This window comes from Populus euphratica, unplaced genomic scaffold (assembly GCF_000495115.2).
Source record: "Populus euphratica unplaced genomic scaffold, PopEup_1.0 scaffold35.1, whole genome shotgun sequence".
NCBI lineage: Eukaryota > Viridiplantae > Streptophyta > Magnoliopsida > Malpighiales > Salicaceae > Populus > Populus euphratica.
The window spans coordinates 2,332,505-2,354,694 of NW_011499860.1; the positions used below are offsets into that span (position 1 = coordinate 2,332,505).

The 22,190-nt window shown below is 29.9% G+C and overlaps 2 protein-coding genes across 2 annotated transcripts in view; both read left to right on the forward strand.

The window, feature by feature from the left end:
- Window positions 1–21,685, forward strand: part of LOC105124650 (MADS-box protein JOINTLESS-like) — a 34,962-nt gene extending 13,277 nt beyond the window's left edge. Inside the window, exons 4-10 of the mRNA XM_011024752.1 lie at window positions 1,708–1,769; window positions 1,858–1,957; window positions 2,070–2,111; window positions 2,322–2,363; window positions 2,447–2,586; window positions 2,686–2,752; window positions 21,468–21,685. Of these exons, the coding sequence (XP_011023054.1) occupies window positions 1,708–1,769; window positions 1,858–1,957; window positions 2,070–2,111; window positions 2,322–2,363; window positions 2,447–2,586; window positions 2,686–2,704 (405 nt within the window). The 3' untranslated portion in view covers window positions 2,705–2,752; window positions 21,468–21,685. The remainder of the gene's footprint in view (window positions 1–1,707; window positions 1,770–1,857; window positions 1,958–2,069; window positions 2,112–2,321; window positions 2,364–2,446; window positions 2,587–2,685; window positions 2,753–21,467) is intronic.
- LOC105124649 (MADS-box protein JOINTLESS-like) lies at window positions 10,875–21,685 on the forward strand. The gene is made up of 9 exons (XM_011024751.1): window positions 10,875–11,030; window positions 11,938–12,149; window positions 18,176–18,254; window positions 20,440–20,501; window positions 20,589–20,688; window positions 20,778–20,819; window positions 21,004–21,045; window positions 21,128–21,267; window positions 21,377–21,685. The coding sequence occupies exons 2-9, from the start codon at window positions 11,968–11,970 to the stop codon at window positions 21,393–21,395; spliced, it is 666 nt and encodes a 221-aa protein (XP_011023053.1). The 5' UTR covers window positions 10,875–11,030; window positions 11,938–11,967; the 3' UTR covers window positions 21,396–21,685.
- Window positions 21,686–22,190: the final 505 nt, after the last annotated feature.

Genomic DNA, 22,190 nt, shown 5'->3' on the forward strand with positions numbered 1-22,190 from the left:
TTGGTACATCCACACCACAAGAAACGTCTTTGGATGGATGAAAGAAGCTTGCTTACCCCTTTTGGCATCTTGAATACAAGCATAAAATATATAGGTAGGAATACAAGCATAAAATATATAGGTAGGGAATTAAGGACACTTTTAATGAGACATAGACGACCAGCCATGCTTAGTAATCTCCCTTTCCACATATGAAGCCTTTTACAAAAGTTCTTTATCACTAGCTTCCATGTAGAGATATGAGATGGATTGGCTCCTAGTGGCATGCCAAGATATTTGCTTGGGAGGGAGTCTGATATGCAGAAAATAGATGTAGTCAAGCGCAAGCACAACTGATCATCAACATTGATACCAATAATGGAGCTTTTATGGAAGTTTATATAAAGGCCTGAAGTCAAAGCAAACCATCTTAAAATTCTTTTGACTTGAACTAACTGATCAATATCTGCCGAGATGAATATTAACGTGTCATCTGCATATTGTAAATGGCTGACGAAAATTCCTGATGCAAATTGCAACCCTTTGATAATATTCCCACTAGATGCCCTTTAAAAGAGGAAGGAGAGGCCCTTAGTAGCTATGTCAAACAGAAAAGGGGAAATCGGGTCTCCTTGATGCAGTCCTCGCTGAACAGAGAATTCTTTTGAAGGAGATCCATTGATGACCGAGAGTTTTGATGAAGAAAGACATTCATAAATCATGGTTCTCCATTTTCTGCCAAACCCCATATAACCCATGATATCATCTAGGTAATCCTAGGAGACTAAGGCTTCATGGAAATCAATCTTGAAAATCAAACCTGTCATTTTTCGCCTTTTTAGATCACTCCTCAGCTTATTTGCAATCACATATCATTAGCATTAACTAATTATACATACTTGTTGAAGCAATAATTATACTATACAATAGAAAGTTATGACTTTTATAATAGTTGTACCGTTTACCCTTAAGATAAATGTTCCCTATCAATTAGTGCAGATAGTATATGCAAATTGTCTCCTAGAATTTAACAATTATATTACTTAGTTTTGATGCTACTTCAACACTAAACCAACGTACTTTCTCGGCATCTGAAAAATGAAATAACCATAAAATATGAAAGTATAGGAAGATAATTTAGAAGGAATACCTTTTTCTTCTTCTTTTATAAACAAGCAAAAACCTCTCTCTCTCTATGTATGTGTGTATGCATGCCTTCAAATAGAAGAAGAGTTTTTTTTTTAATGTAGGATAAAAAACATAAACACACACGCATATAGGCATTGGAAGAGAAGAATTTCTATTTTTATTATGTTGGATAAAGACCATACACACAACGAGGAGGAGTTTCTATTTTTCAAATGTGGGAGAAAGTTATTTGTTATTTTACCAACTCTACCTAGTGTTATTTGATATCAATTTTTTATTCACGTATAATTGGTTTTAAACATTTTAATATTTAGTGTTATAGTACTTATGTTAAAGAAAATATTTCAAAAGATTATAACAAAAAAATTGATGAATTTCACATCTAATTAGATCTCAAACATGTCTGAAAATTTTGTCAAAAAATAATTTTTTCGAACAATAATTTGTTTCAAAATTTTTGAATTAAGTTGAAGGCATAGAAGATAATGATTTTGTTTCAGGAAGTGAACTTAATTTATTAAATTACATAAGATAGTATGTTTATGCATTAACAAAGGCAATATTATTTTGTCCTTTTAGCTTGATGGTGGTGTGCATGCCATGTTGATCAAAGAAATAGCAGAGAAAAACCGTGAACTGAGGTAAAATTACAAGACTAATAATGGTTGATACCATAGATGAACATTCCTATTTTCAATGCTGAGACATATAACGATCCATTGATGACAGGCACATGAGGGGAGAAGACCTGCAAGGATTGAACGTGGAAGAACTAAAAAAATTAGAAAAATTAATTGAAGGAAGCTTGCGTCGACTGGTGGAGGAAAAGGTATGTGCAGTCTTTTCTTGTCTTAATTCGGTAGATAGGTTGTTCCTGCATGTATATGCTGAAAACTTTGTACAGTACCTAACAAATATGCTTCAACTTCTATTTGTTTTAGGAGGAAAAGAGTATAAAGGAGATCAATGCTCTCAAGACCAAGGTCACATTCCTTACGACGAACATTTTCAGGCTATTTGTGTAAAAAATCGTAAAAGTTATAAACTAAGCTTCAGAACTTAATCCTGAATCAATAAAATTAAACACAGCTATATATATGATGTGCATGAACTAATGTTATTACCATACTTGATCAAATGATCACAATGGTAACTCTCTATTCAATTTCATACTATCTTTGGTTAATTTTTAGGGGAAGCAATTAGCAGAAGAGAACCAGCGATTGAAGCAGCAAGTGAGACTACGAGATCTCTCACGAATTTTCAGTCCCTTCTTGTTACAAACTCTCAATTTTGACTTCATTTTTTTATTTGACAGGTGATGAATTTATCAGCAGCACAAGGGCATTTGCTCGAACCAGGCGAATCCCCAGATTCCTTAGTGACCAATATCAGTAGTATGAGCTCAGCTGATCCTCGCCAGGACAACGATAGCTCTTGTGCTTTTCTTACACTAGGGTTGGCTTGTTACACTCATTTTCATACAAATAATTTATTTTAAATGTTCTGATTCCTGATAATGTTAATTTATACTACGCAACTTCAAAATTCTTGCAGGTTACCTTTTCCTGATTGAATCCGAAAGATGGAGGGTTATCCAGCAATATTTAATGGCTTAGAAGTCATCAGTTTAATTAATAATGTATTACTACTCCTTGCAAATAAAATATATTACATCTTGGCTTGTAGTTAATAAAATTCATATGAGCACTTTCCATGTCTGCTTGTAGTCAATAAAATTCATGTCTGCTTGTTGATTCAGTTGATTTTTTTCCTAATGGAAGGACTTCTTTGGGTAAGTGATCCTGATTTTTTATTTTGTCAAATTCATCTCTTTCTTCTCCTCCTTTTTATGTTCATGTCTTTGAAAATATGTAATACATGTGTGCATATATGTCAGTAAAAAAAAATTGATTTCCTTGTAAATATACTTGTTGATGAAGTATGATGCATGCTTTTTCTCATATTTTATGTACAGGGTATTGATTTTTTTGTCTGTAAACATCGGTATTGTCCTCTAATAATGATCATATAACATAGGTGTATGGTTTTTGTACTCGGTCTCTCTCACTCATAGGGATTCTATTTTGAGTAGTATGTGATGAATTATCTTGGTTGATTTTGCATGAAGGGTGAGTTGAAGTTTTTTTACTTTGTGAAGATAACTCGAGAGAAAATCCAGATCAAGAAGATATACAACACAGCTGCAAGGCAAGTTACTTCTTCAAAGAGGAGAAGAGGGGTTTTCAAGAAAGCTTATGAGCTCTCAAATCTATGTGATGCTGAGATTGCTCTCATGGTGTTTTCTGCACTGGCAAGCTTTTTGAGTTCTTAAACTCAAGGTTCTTCTCTCTTTCATTTTCTTATTATTTCCTACTTTATTATGTCATCTGTAATCCCATTGATCATCCTAGCATTCATTACCTATGGTTTCCTTTCAACCAATAAAATTGAAAAGGAAGAGAATGAATGAAATGGATGTACAATAGAATCTTGTGATATTTGTGAGCAAAATAATATTTTTCGAGGGAAAGGAGAGAGGAGCTTAGGGAGAAATTGGCTCTGATGATATGAAGGTTTTGTTGTCAGTTGCTGCCAGTTATTGCAAGTATAGTTTTAAAATCTGGCTTAGCCTAACAGGTCGATCTAGGATTCGATTAATTTGGAACTGGAATTAAGCCGAGTTTAAAAAAATCAGCTAAGAATTTGGCCTAGAAAAACTTGGTCAACCTGGATGATCTGGTTGACCTCGGACCCATAAAACTCGGATAAACCTGGATAAGACCCGGCTTTTATATATAAAAGTAAAACATCACTATTCAGACAGAAAACCTAAACTCCTCAATCTGCAATGCCATCAATTGCAAAAAAAAGTAGAGATGCATGTTGGGTGATGGTGGCAGACGCCATGGTATGGTGGATGGATGCGTTGGTGTTGCAATGAGTTTGTTGAGCGATTGTTTGGAGGGAGGTCAAATCTTGTGGTGATGATGGCAATCCGTTTTTGATTGATGCGAACATGGGTGTGGGTGTGGGTGTGGGTGTGGGTGTGGGTGTGGGTGTGGGTGTGGGTGTGGGTGTGGGTGTGGGTGTGGGTGTGGCTGTGGGTGTGGATTAAGGGCTTTCATGGTGAAAATAGTGCACATTTGCAAAGGAAGGATTTTGAGGGCGAAAAGTGGGGAAGATTAAAGAGAAAAACACAATAAACCTACTAGTGTTTCTGTGGTCAGGAACAAAAACAAAAAATTATAAAAGAAAGAAAGAAAGTACAATACATATAAAAAAAGGCTGAAATAAGGGGGTAGGGGGGCGGGGATTTCACTCTCTCTTTATGGCTTGGTTCATCAAAGCTTTCACCCTCAGCAACATAACCGTCATGTGCGATCTAGAGTCCTGTTGGCATGGTGGTTGAAGAAGAAGAAGACATAGGGAGCCGTGGAAGCAGAAAAGTGGAGTCGTACTCTACAAAAGTAAATCCGTCATCGAAGATTCGAAATAGAGAAGGGAATGCTAGATTTTTCTTCCTATTTCTCTCTAGCTTTTTGTGGTTAAGCCTGAGAATTTATTTCTCTATTTGCGTGGAGTGTACATCGGAAATAAAACAAGGATCTTAAATTCTAACGGTCATCAAATAGGTTTTTTTTTTGTGTATAATGTTTTTTGGGTTGATCTAGATCAACCCATCTGACCCATAATCTAATTATTATATCGGGTTGATCATCAGGTTGGATTTTAGATTTAAAAATTATGATTGTAAGTTGAAATCCTCTTATTTTATGGTGTAATGCCTTCATTGTTTTATATATACGTATGGTTACTATATTTCCTTCTAAAACAAAACGACCTGTACTTATTCTGCCATTAGAGACCAAAGCCACTGATATTATGGAAGATGTTTTTGCTATCCTCTGTACACCCAGAAACCACAACTTACTATAAGGATGTGCTCATAAAATATAGGGCATAGAAGACTGAATAAGGTACGGCCTTCATTTTTCAGAAAATTCAAGGGAAAGTTCTGAATCTTCAATACCCCTAAAGCTAATGTCATTTTAGTTTCAAAATTAAATGCTTCCCTTCCTTCCATGTTAATTTGGATTTTAAGTTAGGGTCTTGATGTGATCCTAGACCTCCCCAGCCCTCTGGTTATGAGGAATGACAATGAGAATTTTCTTCACTTAAAAACCAATCCTTTCTTGTTCAGTTGCATTTATTCATTTTCCCTATGAATGATACCATTTTTAAAGCACAGATTGATAATATGACAAAATGAGAATTTGATTAATAGTAGATATATTTATATTTTTTAATTTGATTAGTAGTAGATATTAATCGAACTGGTATTGGATTGTGGAGCGATCGCTTGCTTGCACTTCCTCCTCCTCCTCATGGCTGGCTGGCTTTTTCAGTATTGGATGCATTACTTGATAGGGGAGAAGTGAGGTTTTTAACACATCAGCCTTAAACTCCCTTGTCTTCTCCTTTTCCTATCGTTAATACTGGGTTCACACACACCCATCATTGGGTTGCGGGAAACCAACTTTAATCCTACCAACTGCTAGCCATTAATTGCGATTTCACAGGTAAGATTATGTTCTAATTTTTGGAAAAATTATAGGATGAATCTTAAATAGGCTAGATAATTGCCATTAATTGAGAATTAATCTCTCAGCTTCAAATCTCAAGTTTGACATTTCTTTAACAATGTTTTATTTGAAATCAAATCCATTTATTATTTACTACAATATATCATTCTGCATGTCAAAACATAGGGTACGCTGAGGTTCTTGTTTCTTTTCAGCTTCAATGGGAAACTAATGTGTACATCGTAGCTACATGCTTATTCGCCTTTTGCCTTTGTTATACTACTGGTGAAGTATCAGAAAATAGTTGTTATACTTGGATTGCTTATTTAATTTTGTGTTTGGAAAGTTTTTTTTGTTGAATATTCTTTTAAAAAATAATTTTGTTTTATAATTTTAAATTGTTTTAATGTTAAAAATGTATTTTAAAAAATAAAAAATATCATTTCAATATATTTTTAAATAAAAAATAAAACAGTAAGAGTCATTGAAAGCAATTATTAGGACACTTGTCAATGCGTCAAATTCGTATTCGGTATATCAAAATGTTATAAATGAGCAAAGTGCTGACCCCTCCTGATAAATTGAAAAGGTGGGATATTTTAAAAAGTTATTTGTTTATATGAAATTTTACTACGAAATATTTGTTTGAATCATTTTCAGAAATTCTCTACAAAAAGTTATTTTCGTATAATATCTAGTAATAATCAAAGATAATTTTCAATCATGTATTTAAAGAAGCTCCATACTATTCATTAAGTATACAGGACAAGAAAAAAAAAGGATATTTCACATATATTAGACAAAGTTAATCTAGAAAATTTTGATAAAAAAACTATATATATTTAGACATGTCTCTATCAATGATGCACCGTCTAGAATTTTTTAATTTTAGTTATTGTGGTAACTGAAAAATAAAATTTCTATTATTTCATTAAAGAATTTATTTTCAACCTAAAAACATCAAGAAAAAACTTTTAGAATTTTGTTAAATCAATTCATAAATTTAAAAAACACAAAAATAAAACCACCCGTAAACCTAAAATCAATTCAAAAGAAAAAATATTCATAAGTTTAGATTTGTTTTTATTTTTTTTGGTACTTTCAAGGTAAAAAAAATATATAATTTAAACTTTTTTTATTATATAGAATTATTTGATAAAAAAAATCAATTGTTTTGATGACTAAAATCATCACCAACTTTTTTTTTCTCTCGTTATTAGAATGAGCCTTGCCTCTACTCCGATAAAAAAAGAAATGAAATAAGAAAGTTTGTATTTTATCACATTAAAATTTAATCATTTTAATAGAAAAAAATAAAAAAAAAAAAAGAATTGCCTTTTATTTAATATTAAAAATGTGTTTTATATATAAGTTCATTAAAAATGATTTCAAATAAAATAACTAGTAATAAAAAAATGGAGGTCATAACTGAAAAATTGGTTAGAAAATTAAAAAAGAAAGAAATTAAAAATAAATTATAATTATATAAAATAATTTCAATAAATAATTATCAATTTAAATAAATAAAAATGATGATCAAATATGAAAAATTAAAAAAATAAAGGATGATAAAATTAAAAATAGAATTTAAATCTATAAAATAATTAAAATAAAAGAATATCAATTGAAAGAATATAGACCAAATCCAAAGAAAAAACAAATTAAAAAGCTTTCATGAAATTTAGGTATAGAAATCAAAAAAGAGAAAAAAAATAAAAAATAAAAACAAATCGACACCAAACAAGTGGAAATCATGCCACACGTGCCATCTAGGGAGGTAATTCCCATGATGAATAAGAAAAACCATGGAATGCTGCTGTTTTTTATGGTAATAAGCTGCCACATATGCCATTTAAACACAGTAGTGAGACTTGCTTGCTGGTGCATTTCAGGCATGTGTCATCAACATTTTTTGTTTATTTAATAAAACATAAATTTTCATTAAGACCACAGAATAATCACACACAAAAAAAAAACAAAATGAAAGTATAAATAAGCCCCCTGAAGTCAAGTTAATAAATTTTTAATTTTAAGAGCAGCATGATCATTTTGTGATGCAAAAATTAAAATATAAAAAAAAAATTAGATTCAAGTTAAATAAGTTTTTTTAAAATAAATTAAATAATTATATGGTGCAAAGAAATTGAAAAACCAAGCTGTCTCTAATTGCTTCAATTCTAAAATAACTAATAAACCTTTTAAAAAAAATAAAATCACCTCGAATAATTTATAAAAACAAAATGAATCAAGATATTTTCACAGTGTTTTTAATATTTTTATAGTTTGTTTGTTTTGCATTTTATAAATGTTTTTGAATAGTTTGTTTGTTTTGCATTTTATAAATGTTTTTGAAAAAAAATTATTTTTTTTAAATTAATATTTTTAAAAAATTAATTTTTTTAAATTAATATTTTTAAAAAATTAATTTTTGATGTATTATAATTATTTTAATATTTTAATATTAAAAATATTTTTTAAAAAAATAAAAAATATTTTTTAATATATTTTCAAATTAAAAAAAAAAATTTTAAAATTAATCATGATTCCACCCACAAGCATGGTTCAATGGGCTTGTGAATGCGTGGGGTTTACTTAATTGCCATGAGAGCCCACCAATTTTAATGTCTTCTCTTTATCTATATGCGTGGCTGTGGAGTATTTTGTGTTTTTTTAACAGTATATTGTCGTCTTGTTGCGTAAAAAGATAAAATGACGTGTTCCACTCCTTTTAGCTATGGTCACAATTACCTTGTACTGACCTGTCGGTAGCGATGAGCTGGAGAGACAACATTGGTACGAGGGTACAACGGCTATCCACTAGACTGCAGCATGGTTATCTGTACGGAAAGAAAATCTCACCATACAAAACAAACTTCAAGGTTAAAAAATAAAAAATAAATAGAAAAATATTTCCTAGCTTTTAAGATTTTTAAAAATAATATTTCCTAGCTTTTAAGATTTTTAAAACTATATATTTTTTTTTATTTTTCAAATTTATTTTTAAAATCAAGACATCAAAATAATTTAAAATTATAAATAAATTAAAATTATTTTTAAACATAAAAATAAATATACTCTCTTACTTTCATGACAACTTTGTAATCTCACTCGAAAAAATAAAAAATGACCGCAACTAATAATTAATATTAGCTATTTGATCTGCTTACCGTGGTAGATTATAAAATTTTCTCCTTGGTATGTAGATTTTTTTTAAATCAAAATATAATTAAAAAACTTTATATAGATATTTAATCAAATAAATCAATAATATTTTATATAAATAACAAAATTATTAATGAAAAAAACTGGAAAATTTAAACAATAAATATACGTCAAGATATTTAATATCGTAATATGGATCATTTACATGATTATTTTTAATAAATTTATTTATCAAAATAAATATATAACAGAAATTGACACACACGTAAAATTTATTTAATAAAATAAAAAAAATAATTTCCAAGGATGCACATGTTAAAATTTTTGTAAAAAAATTAATTTTAAAAAAATAAGTTTAATCTATATAAAATATAAAACAAATTATAGATAAATTACACTAACCTCAAAAAAAATCATAAAAAATTAAACACATTCTATATAATTAAAAAGATAATTATTATTTCAAAAGGGCTAAATATTCCAAAAACAAAGCACATAAGTGTATTAATCGAAACTCAAATGCAAAAATTATTTTAAAAAATATATATAAAAAAATAAAAAAAATTACAAATAAAAAATAAAATTTTTTTAATAAGGTTATGCTTTACGAGCCTGGTAAGCCAAGCCTATAGAGAAAGGCTCCATGCGCCAATATTTTTTTCCAAAGTAAATGGAGTGGCCTATTCTTTGTAAAAAAAAACGATGTTATTTATTAATTTCAAAATCCGCCCATAGATATGGCTGGAGTGGCCTATTCTTTGTAAAAAAAAAATGATGTGTTATTTATTAATTTCAAAATCCGCTCATAGATATGACAAAAAAAATAAGGTTTTTTAATCTAAAAATCTATTTTTAACCTATTTTAACTAAAAACACCTAGAAAATACCTTATGAATCTTGTTAAACTAATCAATAGTCTTAAAAAATGCAAAATACCACCTAAGATCCAAAATCAACTCGAAATTCAAAAACTTTCCTAGCTTAGACATGTTTTTATAAGTGTTTTTAAGGTAAAAAAAAATATATAATTTTAACTCTCCTCATCATATAAAACATTTTAATATAAAAAATAGATGTTTTAGAAATTTAAATCTTCCCAAACAATAATATTTTCTCTTTAAACTGGAATCTAGCAATTTTTTTTCTTTTTTTCACAAAAAAAAATGACTAAAAAAAATTAAATTTTGGTATTAAAATATATGTTTTTAAAATAAAGATGAGGAATGAAAATAAAATTTTAAAATAACTTTCAAAGTTATTATTTATATTACTCATGTTTTTTACTTTAGTGCTCTGTTTTTTAATTCAATCCTTACTTCTATAAAAATATGTAATTGGGTTTTAATTTTGGGTTTAAAAGAGTTTAATTGTTCAAATAAAAAAATTATAAAACAAATTAATTTTTTTAAAATCTTATTATTATAATATACAATGAAATATGAAATGTGAAAGGAGAAAGAATAAAGATGTTTACAATAAAAAAAAATAACGCCTTTTATGTCATAGACAATATCTCCAAACATTCTTTTTTAAGAGAAGAAAAAATTAACAAATTGGAGAAAATTGCACACGGTGACTTCTTGCTTGGCTGCAGAATGAATCTTTCATTTTCCTACAAACTAGGTTAATAAAATATTTAAAATTGTGATATTAATTATTTTTTAATATGTTTTTTAATTAAAAATATATGTAATTATTGTATTTTTATAAAATTAATTTTTATATTAATCCATCAAAATGTATTTTTATAAAATTAATTTTTATATTAACCCATTAAAATAATTAAAAATATAAAAAAATATTTTTTTAAAAAATTATAAAACATGAGTTCCTTCAAAAACTCAAACAACTCATGCTATCTTTTTTAATAATCTAGAGCTTATTTATATTTGTATTTTAAAAATATTTTAGGAAAAATTCTAATTTTTTTATTTGTTTTAAAATATTTTTATAATTTTAAATAATTACTACAAAAATCTCTTGTCTCACTGTAGACATCATTGTTGTAGGGAATTGACGTCGATTTTCTGTGGTGCACAGTACCAGAAAAAGACAAGATAGAAATAGTTAAGAAGAACTGAAACAAAGGACTTCTGACCAATCCTTGCAAGCCCATACCCTTCTTGCGAAGCTCAATGACAGCTTGAATTATTGGTAGGTTTCTCTACTTCACCACCTTGATTCTTTTAACATTACCTTTCATGTTTTAAAGTTTTAGCTAGGGTTGTTATAGATTATGTGCTGTTTATTATTGTCGTCGTCGTCGTCGTCTTTCGTACTCAGTTCAAGATTCTTGGCTTGATTTGGCAAAAGTTCGCTCTTTGCGGCTCTTATTATTATTTTTTTACCTAATTTTCTTTCCTTAACTTTATCACAGAGGGGGATTCTATACATTTCTATTTACAGAAATATTCTCTTACTGGTGTACCTGATTTTTTCTTCATTTTCTTTTTATTATAATTTGTTTCCACTTTTATTGAAGCAAGATAATTTTTTCATGATTTGAAGCAGTCAGTAGACACTTGCTTTCTTCAATTAATTTTCCTCTCTGTGTTATAATTACACCTTTATCTCTCTCTCTTTCTTGTGGGTTGATTTTCTGTGACCTAAGATCCCTCCTTGATTTCTTGCAATCAAGATCCACTATTTTACATTGACGTAACTCCAGATCTTCAATTGATATATTCTTCCTTATGAAAGGACTTCTTTCGGTAAGGGAGTGATCCAGATTTCTTTATTTCGTCAAATTCATCACTCTTTCTTCTCCTCCTTTTTCTGTTCAAGTCTTTGAAAATATGTAAGACATGTGTGCGTATATGCCAGTCAGAAAACATTTTCTTTCCCTGTAAATATACTTGTTAAGTATGCAGGATGCATGCTTTTTTCTCATTTTATGTAAAGGGTATTGATTTTTTTGTCTGTAAACATTGATATTGTCCTCTATTAAAGAGCATGTAACAAAGGGTCTGTGGTTTTTGTGCTCGGTCTCTCTCCGTCTCTTAGGGATTCTATTTTGATCATTATATATGTGATGACTTATCTTGGTTGATTTTGCATGAAGGGTGAGTTGAAGTTTTTTTACTTGGTGAAGATGACTCGGAAGAAAATCCAGATCAAGAAGATAGACAACACAGCTGCAAGGCAAGTTACTTTCTCAAAGAGGAGAAGAGGGCTTTTCAAGAAAGCTTATGAGCTCTCAACTCTATGTGATGCTGAGATTGCGCTGATGGTGTTTTCTGCAACTGGCAAGCTTTTTGAGTACTCAAACTCAAGGTTCTTCTCCTTTTCATTTTCTTTTTATTTTCCTTCTTTATTTTGTCATCTGTGATCTCATTGATCAACCTAGGATTCATTAACTATGGTTGCTTCTGAACCCAACAAAATTGAAAAAAGAAGAGAATGGCTGAAATGGGTGTACAATAGAATCTTTTGATATCTGTGAGCGAAATAATATTTCTCGAGGTAAAAGGAGAGATTGGCACTGATGATATGAATGTTTTGATGTCAGTTGCAGCCATTTATTGCAAGTTCGAATCATTTTCAAGGATTATTGACACGTCAACTTATGGCTCCTCTTAATGCCACCTTTGTATGAAACTTGAGTAATTTATGGTTTAATGTCTTAATTGTTTTATATATATGTATAGTTACTGTGTTTCCTTCTTAACAAAAAAACGACGATGTTTTCCATGTGTCATTAAGTTGCTCTTGCTATCCTCTAGACACCCAGAAACCACATTTTACTATGAGGATGTGCTCATAAAATATAGGGCATAGACGACTGAATCAAATAAGGCCTTCTTTTTCCAGAAAATTAAAGGGAAAATCCTGAAACTTCACTACCCCTAAGCTAATATAGTACCACCTATATGAATTCTTTGATAAAGAGATTGATTACAACTACTCATATCGTATAATGATGTATGAGCTAATAGTGCTGCCGTCTGAAGTGACTTGCAGCATATATATAGTTTTTATGTGGAAAAAAAAAAGTCTCTTCACTGTCTTTGTTTAGTACTATATTGATATAATTGCCTGATTTGTACTAATTAATTGTATTTAATCTTCCAGTATATCAATAGTCATAGCTAGAAACCAGTACTAGTGTTTTTTTTTTTTTTTATATATATATATATAAAACTTTGGAGATAAAAGATATCTTGTGCTAGGGTAACATATACAACCTCCATTACATGAAAGATTTGGAGGGAAGAAGATCAAAATCTTATCACGGGGTTGGATTTGCAAAACACTAATAGGCACTTATTACCTCTAACATTGTTATTGGATGAATCAACACATAGCTTCAATGTCTAATATATGATGAACTACAAAAACAATAATGTCCCATATATATCTATCTATTAGTGTGAAAAATATTTATCAATATCGAGGATCAATTTCTTTCTACTACGTGATTGTAAATGTTTAATGATAGATATGGTAAATGGGTTTGTTGGAGCAGGTTTACATCATACACGAGCCTTTTCTATTTCTCTTAGCATCAATATCCAGTCTTCCTCTAGTTTTACCCTTGTCAAGCACTCCAAACTTTCTGTCTCTGTACGAGGCTTCCAAATTTTCTTACATTTGTTGATATCTTTTCCACGTTTATCAATATAATTATGTCTGTTTTACTTCCTTCATTGTTAATTTCATCAACAAAAGACAAATCCATATGAATGATACGATTGTTAAAGCACAGATTGATAATATGGCAAAATGAGAATTTGATTATTAGTAGATATTAATCGAACTGGTATTGGATATTGAGGAGCCGTCGCTTCTTCTTCTTCTTCTTGTTTTTCTTTTTTACTTGCTTGCTTTTATAACTTAAATATGATAGGGGAGAAGTGAGGATTTTAACATCAGCCATAAACACTGCCTTTTCATCTCCTTTTCCTTTCACCTCCTCATTGGGTTGCGGGAACCTAACTTTAATCCTACTTGCTCTTAACCACTGATTGCGATTTCACAGGTAATGAGATTATGCTCTAATTATAGGAAAAGTTGTATGATGAATCTTAATTAGGCTAGATAAGTGTCACTTTCTCGCTAAACTTTCAAGTCATCGAAAATTAATCACTTACCAATTTCAAGCTTGACATTTCTCCAACTACATTAAATTCATTTGAACTCATATTATACATATATTACTTTATACATGTCCAAACATGGGGTATGCTGAGGTCCTTGTTCCTTTTCAGCTTCAATGGGAACCAGTAGACCATTGGTCTCAATTGCAAGTTCAACCATTGGTGCCATTTCTCGTTTTCTTTTCCTACAATATTGTTTAATTTAATAGTCTAACACCAATTTCCCTTTTGTTTTCTGGTTAAAATTAAAGCACTTCCTTTTCTTTCCCTTTTGACTTTGTTGCTATTGAAAAAATATAGAAAATAGTTGTGCCGAATGATTTAATTTGAAGGATCTTTCGAGGAGAGGAAAGAATTTCGTTAAGGTGACACTTGCCAATGCTTCTAATCCTGCTCACTATTTCATAATTAATGTTATTAATGAGTGAAGTGCTGCTCCTAATTACATTAAAACGTTGGGGACAGTTTAGAAAGAGTAATGCTATAAACAAACGTTTTATATAAAATTTAGATATTTTTTCTTATAAAGGATCAATAATTTATCTATCTTTCGTGGACCATATATTTTATCACTCACCATTTAACATATATTAGTTTCTATGAGATTTTAATATAAAACATTTGTTTGTAAATCATTTTTAAAAATTCTCTAACTTCTTGTATAATGCCTCCGATATAGTGCTGAGTTACACCAAAAAAATTAAAATGAATTAGAGCTTATTTAATCAGCATTTTAGTGTTTCCTATTAAAAAAAAAAGCATTTCATTGGTAAGGTCTTTAGAGTTAAAGATTACTCTCATGCATGTTTCACAAAATTTCACCTAAACAATGGAAAAGAAAAACATTTTCTACCTACCTAAAGGAAACAAGTGGTGTAAAACATTTAAAGCATGTTTTTTATTCCTTTATAAGCCAAGGCTTCATGCCAAGACGGCAGGAAATTAACCAACTTGTAGAAAACAACACAAAGCAAAATCCGTAAAGGTAGCAAGTAGAGAAGAAACAAGAATAGAAGAGAAAATAAAACACCTTAAGAACACTTTAAGAAAAGAGGAAAAACCCTAAGGAAGAAAATTAAGTACTAATTTTCTCAATCAATTTTAATTACAAGTGCTAAAACCTGACAAAAAAAAGGATAACTTGTAGAGTATAGCATCAACCTCCCTAAGCAGGCCAACATTAATTAGGAAGGAAGATAAGCATTTTCATGAACCGAGAAAAAAAGAAATCAAGAGATAAAAAAACCAATACAACATACATAATTACTTTGCTAGCCCATTGACATATGTAAAGATCATTCTTTTGCAAGCTGATATAAAATTTCTTTCTTTTTCATGCATGGATAGAAATAAATTACATTAAGAGAGATGAAACTTCAATTGAACTAGTAGCTTAGCTAGCAATAATCAAGTGGTAAAGAGTCAATCAACTAGGGAGTGAAGACATTCCTAGATTGATTGAGAATTTCGAGTTGGCAAGCTCTCTTCTAGTTTAGCTATTAGGAGTGATTATCCATTTGTAAATTGTGTCTAGAAATATGTTCATGACACACACACAAACAATTTACTTTCCTAAGGGTATGTTGGATAGCTAGCAATGAAGGTTGATGGAGTTGAATTTTAAGAGAGATTTCTTAACCTTTATAATTGCCTATATTTTAATATAGTGAAGTTGGACTTTTATTGGAGCTCCATGCTAATTATTTTTGTAATTAGTTTTCATTGAGTAAAGTACACATGTCATAAAAAATAAAATGTTTAACATATATTAGACAAAGTTGATCGAGAAAATTTTGAGAAAAAACAACACGCATCATAATGACAAGTTAGGTATTTTTATTTGTCATCTCTTTTACTTTCATAAAATAAAAGTTCTTTCATACTCTTCTTGATTTGCATAAATACAAGAGTGATTAAATTGCCTTCCTTAAATGTGAACTTATTGATAGTATTTTTTTTTTACTTATAATTTTTTTACTGGTTGAAGTCCTATAATCACCAGTTTTTATATTCAGGATCTGATCTTCTAATGCATGGAAATGACATTAAGTTTTGGACAAATTAGCATAGGATTTACAAATGTTTTGATTTGTTTTGTCTATTTTTCTTTTTCATATCTCAATGTAAGTTTCCTCATCTTCTTTTTATTGCTACGGTCTAAATAGCCATTTTTTTTTAATAATATCAATGATTATATATATATAAAAAAAAAACCTCACAAATATCCCTTTTCATTTGAATAAAAATTTCTAGTAAATAACAAGTTACAAATATTATAACCTAATTTTTTATTCTTTTTAGAAGAAATGAAGTTTTAATCATAAAATCTTGAATCCATCTACCATTCAGTAATTGCTGATTGAAAAATATAATAATGTAACAACTAAAGAAAAAGTTTATATAAGTTTTGTTTTGAAAGATAAATTATCGATTAGAAATGTTATAATCTGTGAAGATGTATAAGTTTATTTCTATAGTATATATTTAATTGTGTTATCTATATTACTCTTTTAACTTATTTAAAAAAGTATCATTTAATTAATTTTTTTCTTTTAGTATTCTTAAAAACATTTTGAAATATTTTTTTTAAAATCCTCATTTCTCTCGCTTGTAAAATAGTTTGTAACTGCAAGCTATTTTTCTTCTTATATAACTATTAAATATTGATTATATTCGAATGAAATTATGATCATAAAAGTAGAAAATTGTTCTTCATATTTATACATCTTGTATTTTTAAAAATAAAAATCTGAATTATAATTAGCATAACAAGGTGCTCTAAACCATTTCTAAGAATTATACCAGTTAACAATAATAGACTTTCAATATCTTAAAACAAATTCTAAAAAATATTTAAGAAGAAATCTAAAACAAAATGAAAAAGGGGTTAAATAATAAAACTTGCGGTGAAGTTCTTTTCTAAGATACAAAGGATAACTAAAACTTTTAAAATATATTTTTAGAATCTTATGGCAAAATATAATATAGTAAGAGATAAACTTATTTGCAGGCTATTTTGCTACTGATATTTGTTATCGTTTAGTCTGTTTTCAGTTATCTATCCTGCTTTGCTTTTTCTAACCTAGACTAGCTAATCTTGCTCTCTGTATCCTTCATTTCCTGCTGCTGCATTTCTGGTTTTACCGTGGCTTTCAAGCAGTCTCTGTTGGACTTGACACCATGTCTATCTTCTTCATTTTTTGTTTGGACTTTGTCTGCCCTTTTGGATTTGTCAAGTTTCTAGGCAGACCTTCTTTCCAAGATTGGTAGTTTGCTGCTGGAATATGTAGAAGCAGCAAATTTTTCGTCTTTTCTCTCCAAACTGGTTGTTTTATGGGATCTTGGTGAGCCTTCTTTTCACTCTATGCTTACAAAATAAATAAATAATAATGAATAACAAATTAAATTATGTATGATCATTATATATTTTTTTATATAATAATTATAATTATAACTGTAATGTATCTGTAAACAAAACAGTTTTATTTATAAATGAGTCTTAAAACTCGAGTCCTAACTCAACCCATTGAAGGATTTGGACGGTTGTTTGCAGTTCTGGGGGTCCATGAAAACATTTCCCCGTATCGTATCTATGAACAGGTGGGGGTTGTTAAGATATCGGACGGTTGCTATCAAACTCAGCCACTATTTGAAGAAAAAGGCCTTTCATCATCGCCCATCAGATAGTGATTCTTTATCTGTTGATTTATAATATCAGTAACAGTCTTTATCTCTCGAGGGTGTAGGATGGAACTTTTCTGTTTTGCGTTTTGTTAAAACATCTGTGGAGAGGATGGATCATGGTCCGTATGGACCCACACGCATCATTAACACCAAGTCACGTTGGAATTAGCGCGAAATAGCAGAGGTCAATGCTTCTTTTAGTACTCACCTCATCAAGTCACCTTGCCCTAACCATTATGACTCCTTCAAGCCAGGGTGCTTAGCGCCATTGGTTTGTGCATCATCTGGGATTTTATTTATAGGAGATAGTTACTTTCCTATTGATAATGATCTATTTATCATTGAAAAAAGAAATTCTTTCTATTTAGACAAGAGAGGGTGTTTTTTTGAAATCATACTCGGAAAAATCCTAGTGGCTAGCAATTAAATTTTCTACCAATGTTACTATTAGCTAGTTTTTACCTGTTCTTCATCACCAATAATTCAGGAAATGACTTGGCCTTGCTTTTGTTCTTGAAGCATGGGGCAAGTGATTGAAAGGCGCAATCTGCATCCAAAGAACATCAACACGCTCGATCAACCATCTCTTGAGAAACAGGTAATTAGTTTTTTTTATTGTAGCTTATCGAGTTTTTGAATTTATACCGATATAAAGATTGATGTTCATATAAATGGAAGAAATGAATAAAGGATAAACAATAATTTTTTATCCTTGCTGATTAATGTTGGATTGATAAGTCAAATCCTAATTGCATGGCTAGATTTTGTTATAACTTGTTTTTCCTTTTCTTTTTAATTATTTTCTATAAAATCATTTTCCCTATCTTTTCTTTCACTTAAATATGTCTATTTTTATTGTTGAAGAGAAGTATAATTTTTTATTTTATTTTATCCAAAGCCACTTAACTTATACATTAGTTTTATCAAAAATAATAAACTCTGATTTTATCATAAATCTTGTGATGAACATTTGCTTAGGGAAATTCCAAGACATAACTACTTCACCAAAAGTGAAGACATCAACTAGTATATTGTCGACTCAAAACTTTTCACGTTGGCATCTTTAGCCTTTTATTTTCAATCAAAAGCATTGCACTATTTATTAAACTATACGCCTCATATAGTAAATTGTCCAAGCTATTCAAAATGTTATTCTTACACATGAAATTGTTATTGTTGTCCGTCCATGCATCAACAACAATTGTCTTAATAGTAGGGTCATATTCATCACTCAAAGCTTTGATGCATCTTCAATCAAGAACTTTTAATAACTTCAAGGTGGTAAGAATGAAGAGCATCTTTTGTTGCTATATTTTAAAACTCACACTTTTGAATTTCTCAAGTTTCACACCATGTGTCAAATAAGGTGATGATGGAATCCTCTTTACTGAAATACTGTTCTCAAATTTCTAACCGTGCACCATAAAATATGATAATAGAATTTTGCTTGTTGAAACAACATTTACTATTACTAAAGTAATATTTTGAAAAACTAGAAGCTACTTGGGCAATTGACTAGTCTTGCTTTAACCTTTTTTCCTTTCTCTTTTCTTTTTTATGGGAGAAAGCAACATTTCAAAAACTTTGGTTATTTGTTAAAAAATAAATAATAGAACTCATATTGTATAGTTTTGTAATATGTAACTAATAAATGATTTTAAACAAAATTAATATCGTGGAGCAACATACATGTGTCATAAATAGGGTTATTTTGTTTTATATAGTAGTAGTAATAATAATAATAATTACTCAAAAAAAATACTCTATAAAATAATTAAATTTTAAAATGTCTTAAGATTGTTGGATTTAATAATCAAAGAAAGTTTAATCCATTTTCACAAAGATAAATAAAACTAAATTTATTTAACTAAACCTGATTAATAATTAAACCTAAAATTTAGATCAAATAACAAGTCACAAACTACAAAGAAATTTAGTAAAAGATATTAAAGACTTCAATCATTAACAAATTAAATTTCACATATTTGTTGAAGCTTTAATTACATGATACAACAGAAAGAGGTGATTGTTGCTAGAGTTGTACCATTTGTCTTCATTTGTCTTTAAGATGAATTTTTCCTATCAATTGGTGCATGTAGTAGATGTAAATCTTCTTCTAGGATTCTACAATCATATTACTTAGTGTTGCTGCGATTTTAACATTAAACTTAAGCAAACTTAAGAAAAGTGACTCTCTTTCTCTCTATATAAAACATGAAAACTAAAATGACCGCAAAAGATGAAAGTAAAGGAAGATAATTTAGAATGAATACTTTTTTTGTTGATTTTTCATAAACAAGCAAGAGGTCTTCAAAGAGAAGAAGAGTTTCTTCCATTTCAATATGGGATAAAGGTTGTATACACCTATATATAGGCCTTAATTAGAAGAGAAGAATAATTTTTATTTTCTCAATGTGAGACAAAGTTTTATAGTTGGATTTTGGTGTATTGTGAACTCTACCAAGGGTTATTTGAAATCAGTTTCTTATTTACCTTTAATTAGTTTTAGACATTTTAGTATTTTATATTATAATTCTCATGTTGAAGAAAAGTTCTCAACAAAGTTCAAAAAATGGATGCATTTCACTTTTAACTAGATCTCAAATGTGTCCAAAAACTATGTCTAAAAACCTATTTTTCTGAAAATAATTTGTTTCAAAAACTTTAAATTAAGTTGGAGATGGAGAAGATAATGATTTTGTTGCAAGAATCTAACTTTATTAAATTATATAAGATAACATGTTTATGCATTAACAAAAGGCAATATTCTTTTGTCCTTTTAGCTTGATGGTGGTGTGCATGCCATGCTGATCAAAGAAATAGCAAAGCAAAACCGTGAACTGAGGTAAATTACATGATTAATAATGGTTGATACCATAGATAAACATTCGTATTTGCAATGCTGAGACATAAAATGATCCATTGATGACAGACACATGAGGGGAGAAGACCTCCAAGGATTGGACTTGGAAGAACTACTGAAATTAGAAAAAATAATCGAAGGAAGCTTGCGTCGCCTCGTGGAAGAGAAGGTTTGTGCAGTCATTTCTTGTCTTAATTCAGTAGATAGGCTGAAAACTTTGTACAATACCTAACACGTTTAAACTTCTATTTGATTCAGGGGGATAAAGTTATAAATGAGATCGATGTTCTCAAGATCAAGGTCACATTCCTTACTCCGAACATTTTTAGGCAAAGATTCGAAGCTTCAAAACTTTATCCTGAATCAAAAACATTAAGCACAGCCATATATATGATGTGCATGAACTGATATTATTACCATGCGTAAACAAATGATTACAACGGTCACTCTGTTCAATTTCATATTAGTTTTGGTTAATTTGTAGGGGGAGCAATTAGTAGAAGAGAACCAGCGATTGAAGCAGCAAGTGAGACTACGAGATCTCTGACGGATTTGCAGTCCGTTCTTGTTGCACGCTCTCAATTTTGACTTCACTTTTTACATGGCAGGTGATGAGTTTGTTAGCAGGACAAGGGCATTTGCTCGAACCAGGCCAGTCCTCAGATTCTTTGGTGACCAATATCAGCAGTATGGGCTCAGTTGATCCTCGCCAGGACTGTGACAGCTCTTGTGCCTTTCTCAAACTAGGGTTGGCATGTTACACTCATTCCCATGCAAATAAAGTTCTTCCAACTATCGTAATGGTTTTGATTTCTGACTGTTGATTTTTATATAATGCAAATCCAAAATTCTTGCAGGCTATCTCTTCCTGATTGAATCTGAGAGATGGAGGGTCCTAGCAAGTGTTTAATGCCTTAGCAGTCATCCATTTAACTTAATGAATGGTGTGTTACTATTGCTTTCAAATAAAATTTCATCTTGGCTTGTAGTTAATAAAAATCCTGTGAGCCCTTTTCGTGTCTGCTTGTTGATTATAGAAATTTGTAGTGTGTGTGTGTGTGTGAACCAAGGCTTCTCTTGTTTCCTTAAATTAGGAGGAAATGAGTTGTAGCTAGTGGAAGGGGGAGTTGTATCTGCCATTTTATGGTTTTGTAGCAGATTTGGATGAAGTTGCCATGTCTACTTATTTCAGTTTTAGTTGGAAAGGATAGGATTATGCACCCACCAAACCTTGTTTCTTATCATTTTCTCAGTTCTAAGCTGATTATATATGAGCTGTGAAATTCTTATATATATATTGTAAATAAAGGGCACAAATGCAAAGAATTTCACAGCTCATAATCAGCTTAAAACTATATATATGTATGGCTGATTTTTCAATGAAAAAAGATAAAACATGCAGCAAGTTGTTGGCTGTAAAAAGACATTTAGCCAAAGAAACCCATTAAATATTATTTCTCAGTGTAACACCCCCCCAAAATAAAATTTTCATATAAAATAAATTCAGATGCTTAAGGCTCACATAACAATGATTTTTTCAATTAGAAACTTTTTCCACAAATTAGAGTTTAAGTTATTACCCCTAATAAGGAAAAAAGCTTGAGAATTCAGAATTTATTACCCCTAATATACTTTTGGTGGATTTCTCAAATAAAATATTTTTCCACAAAG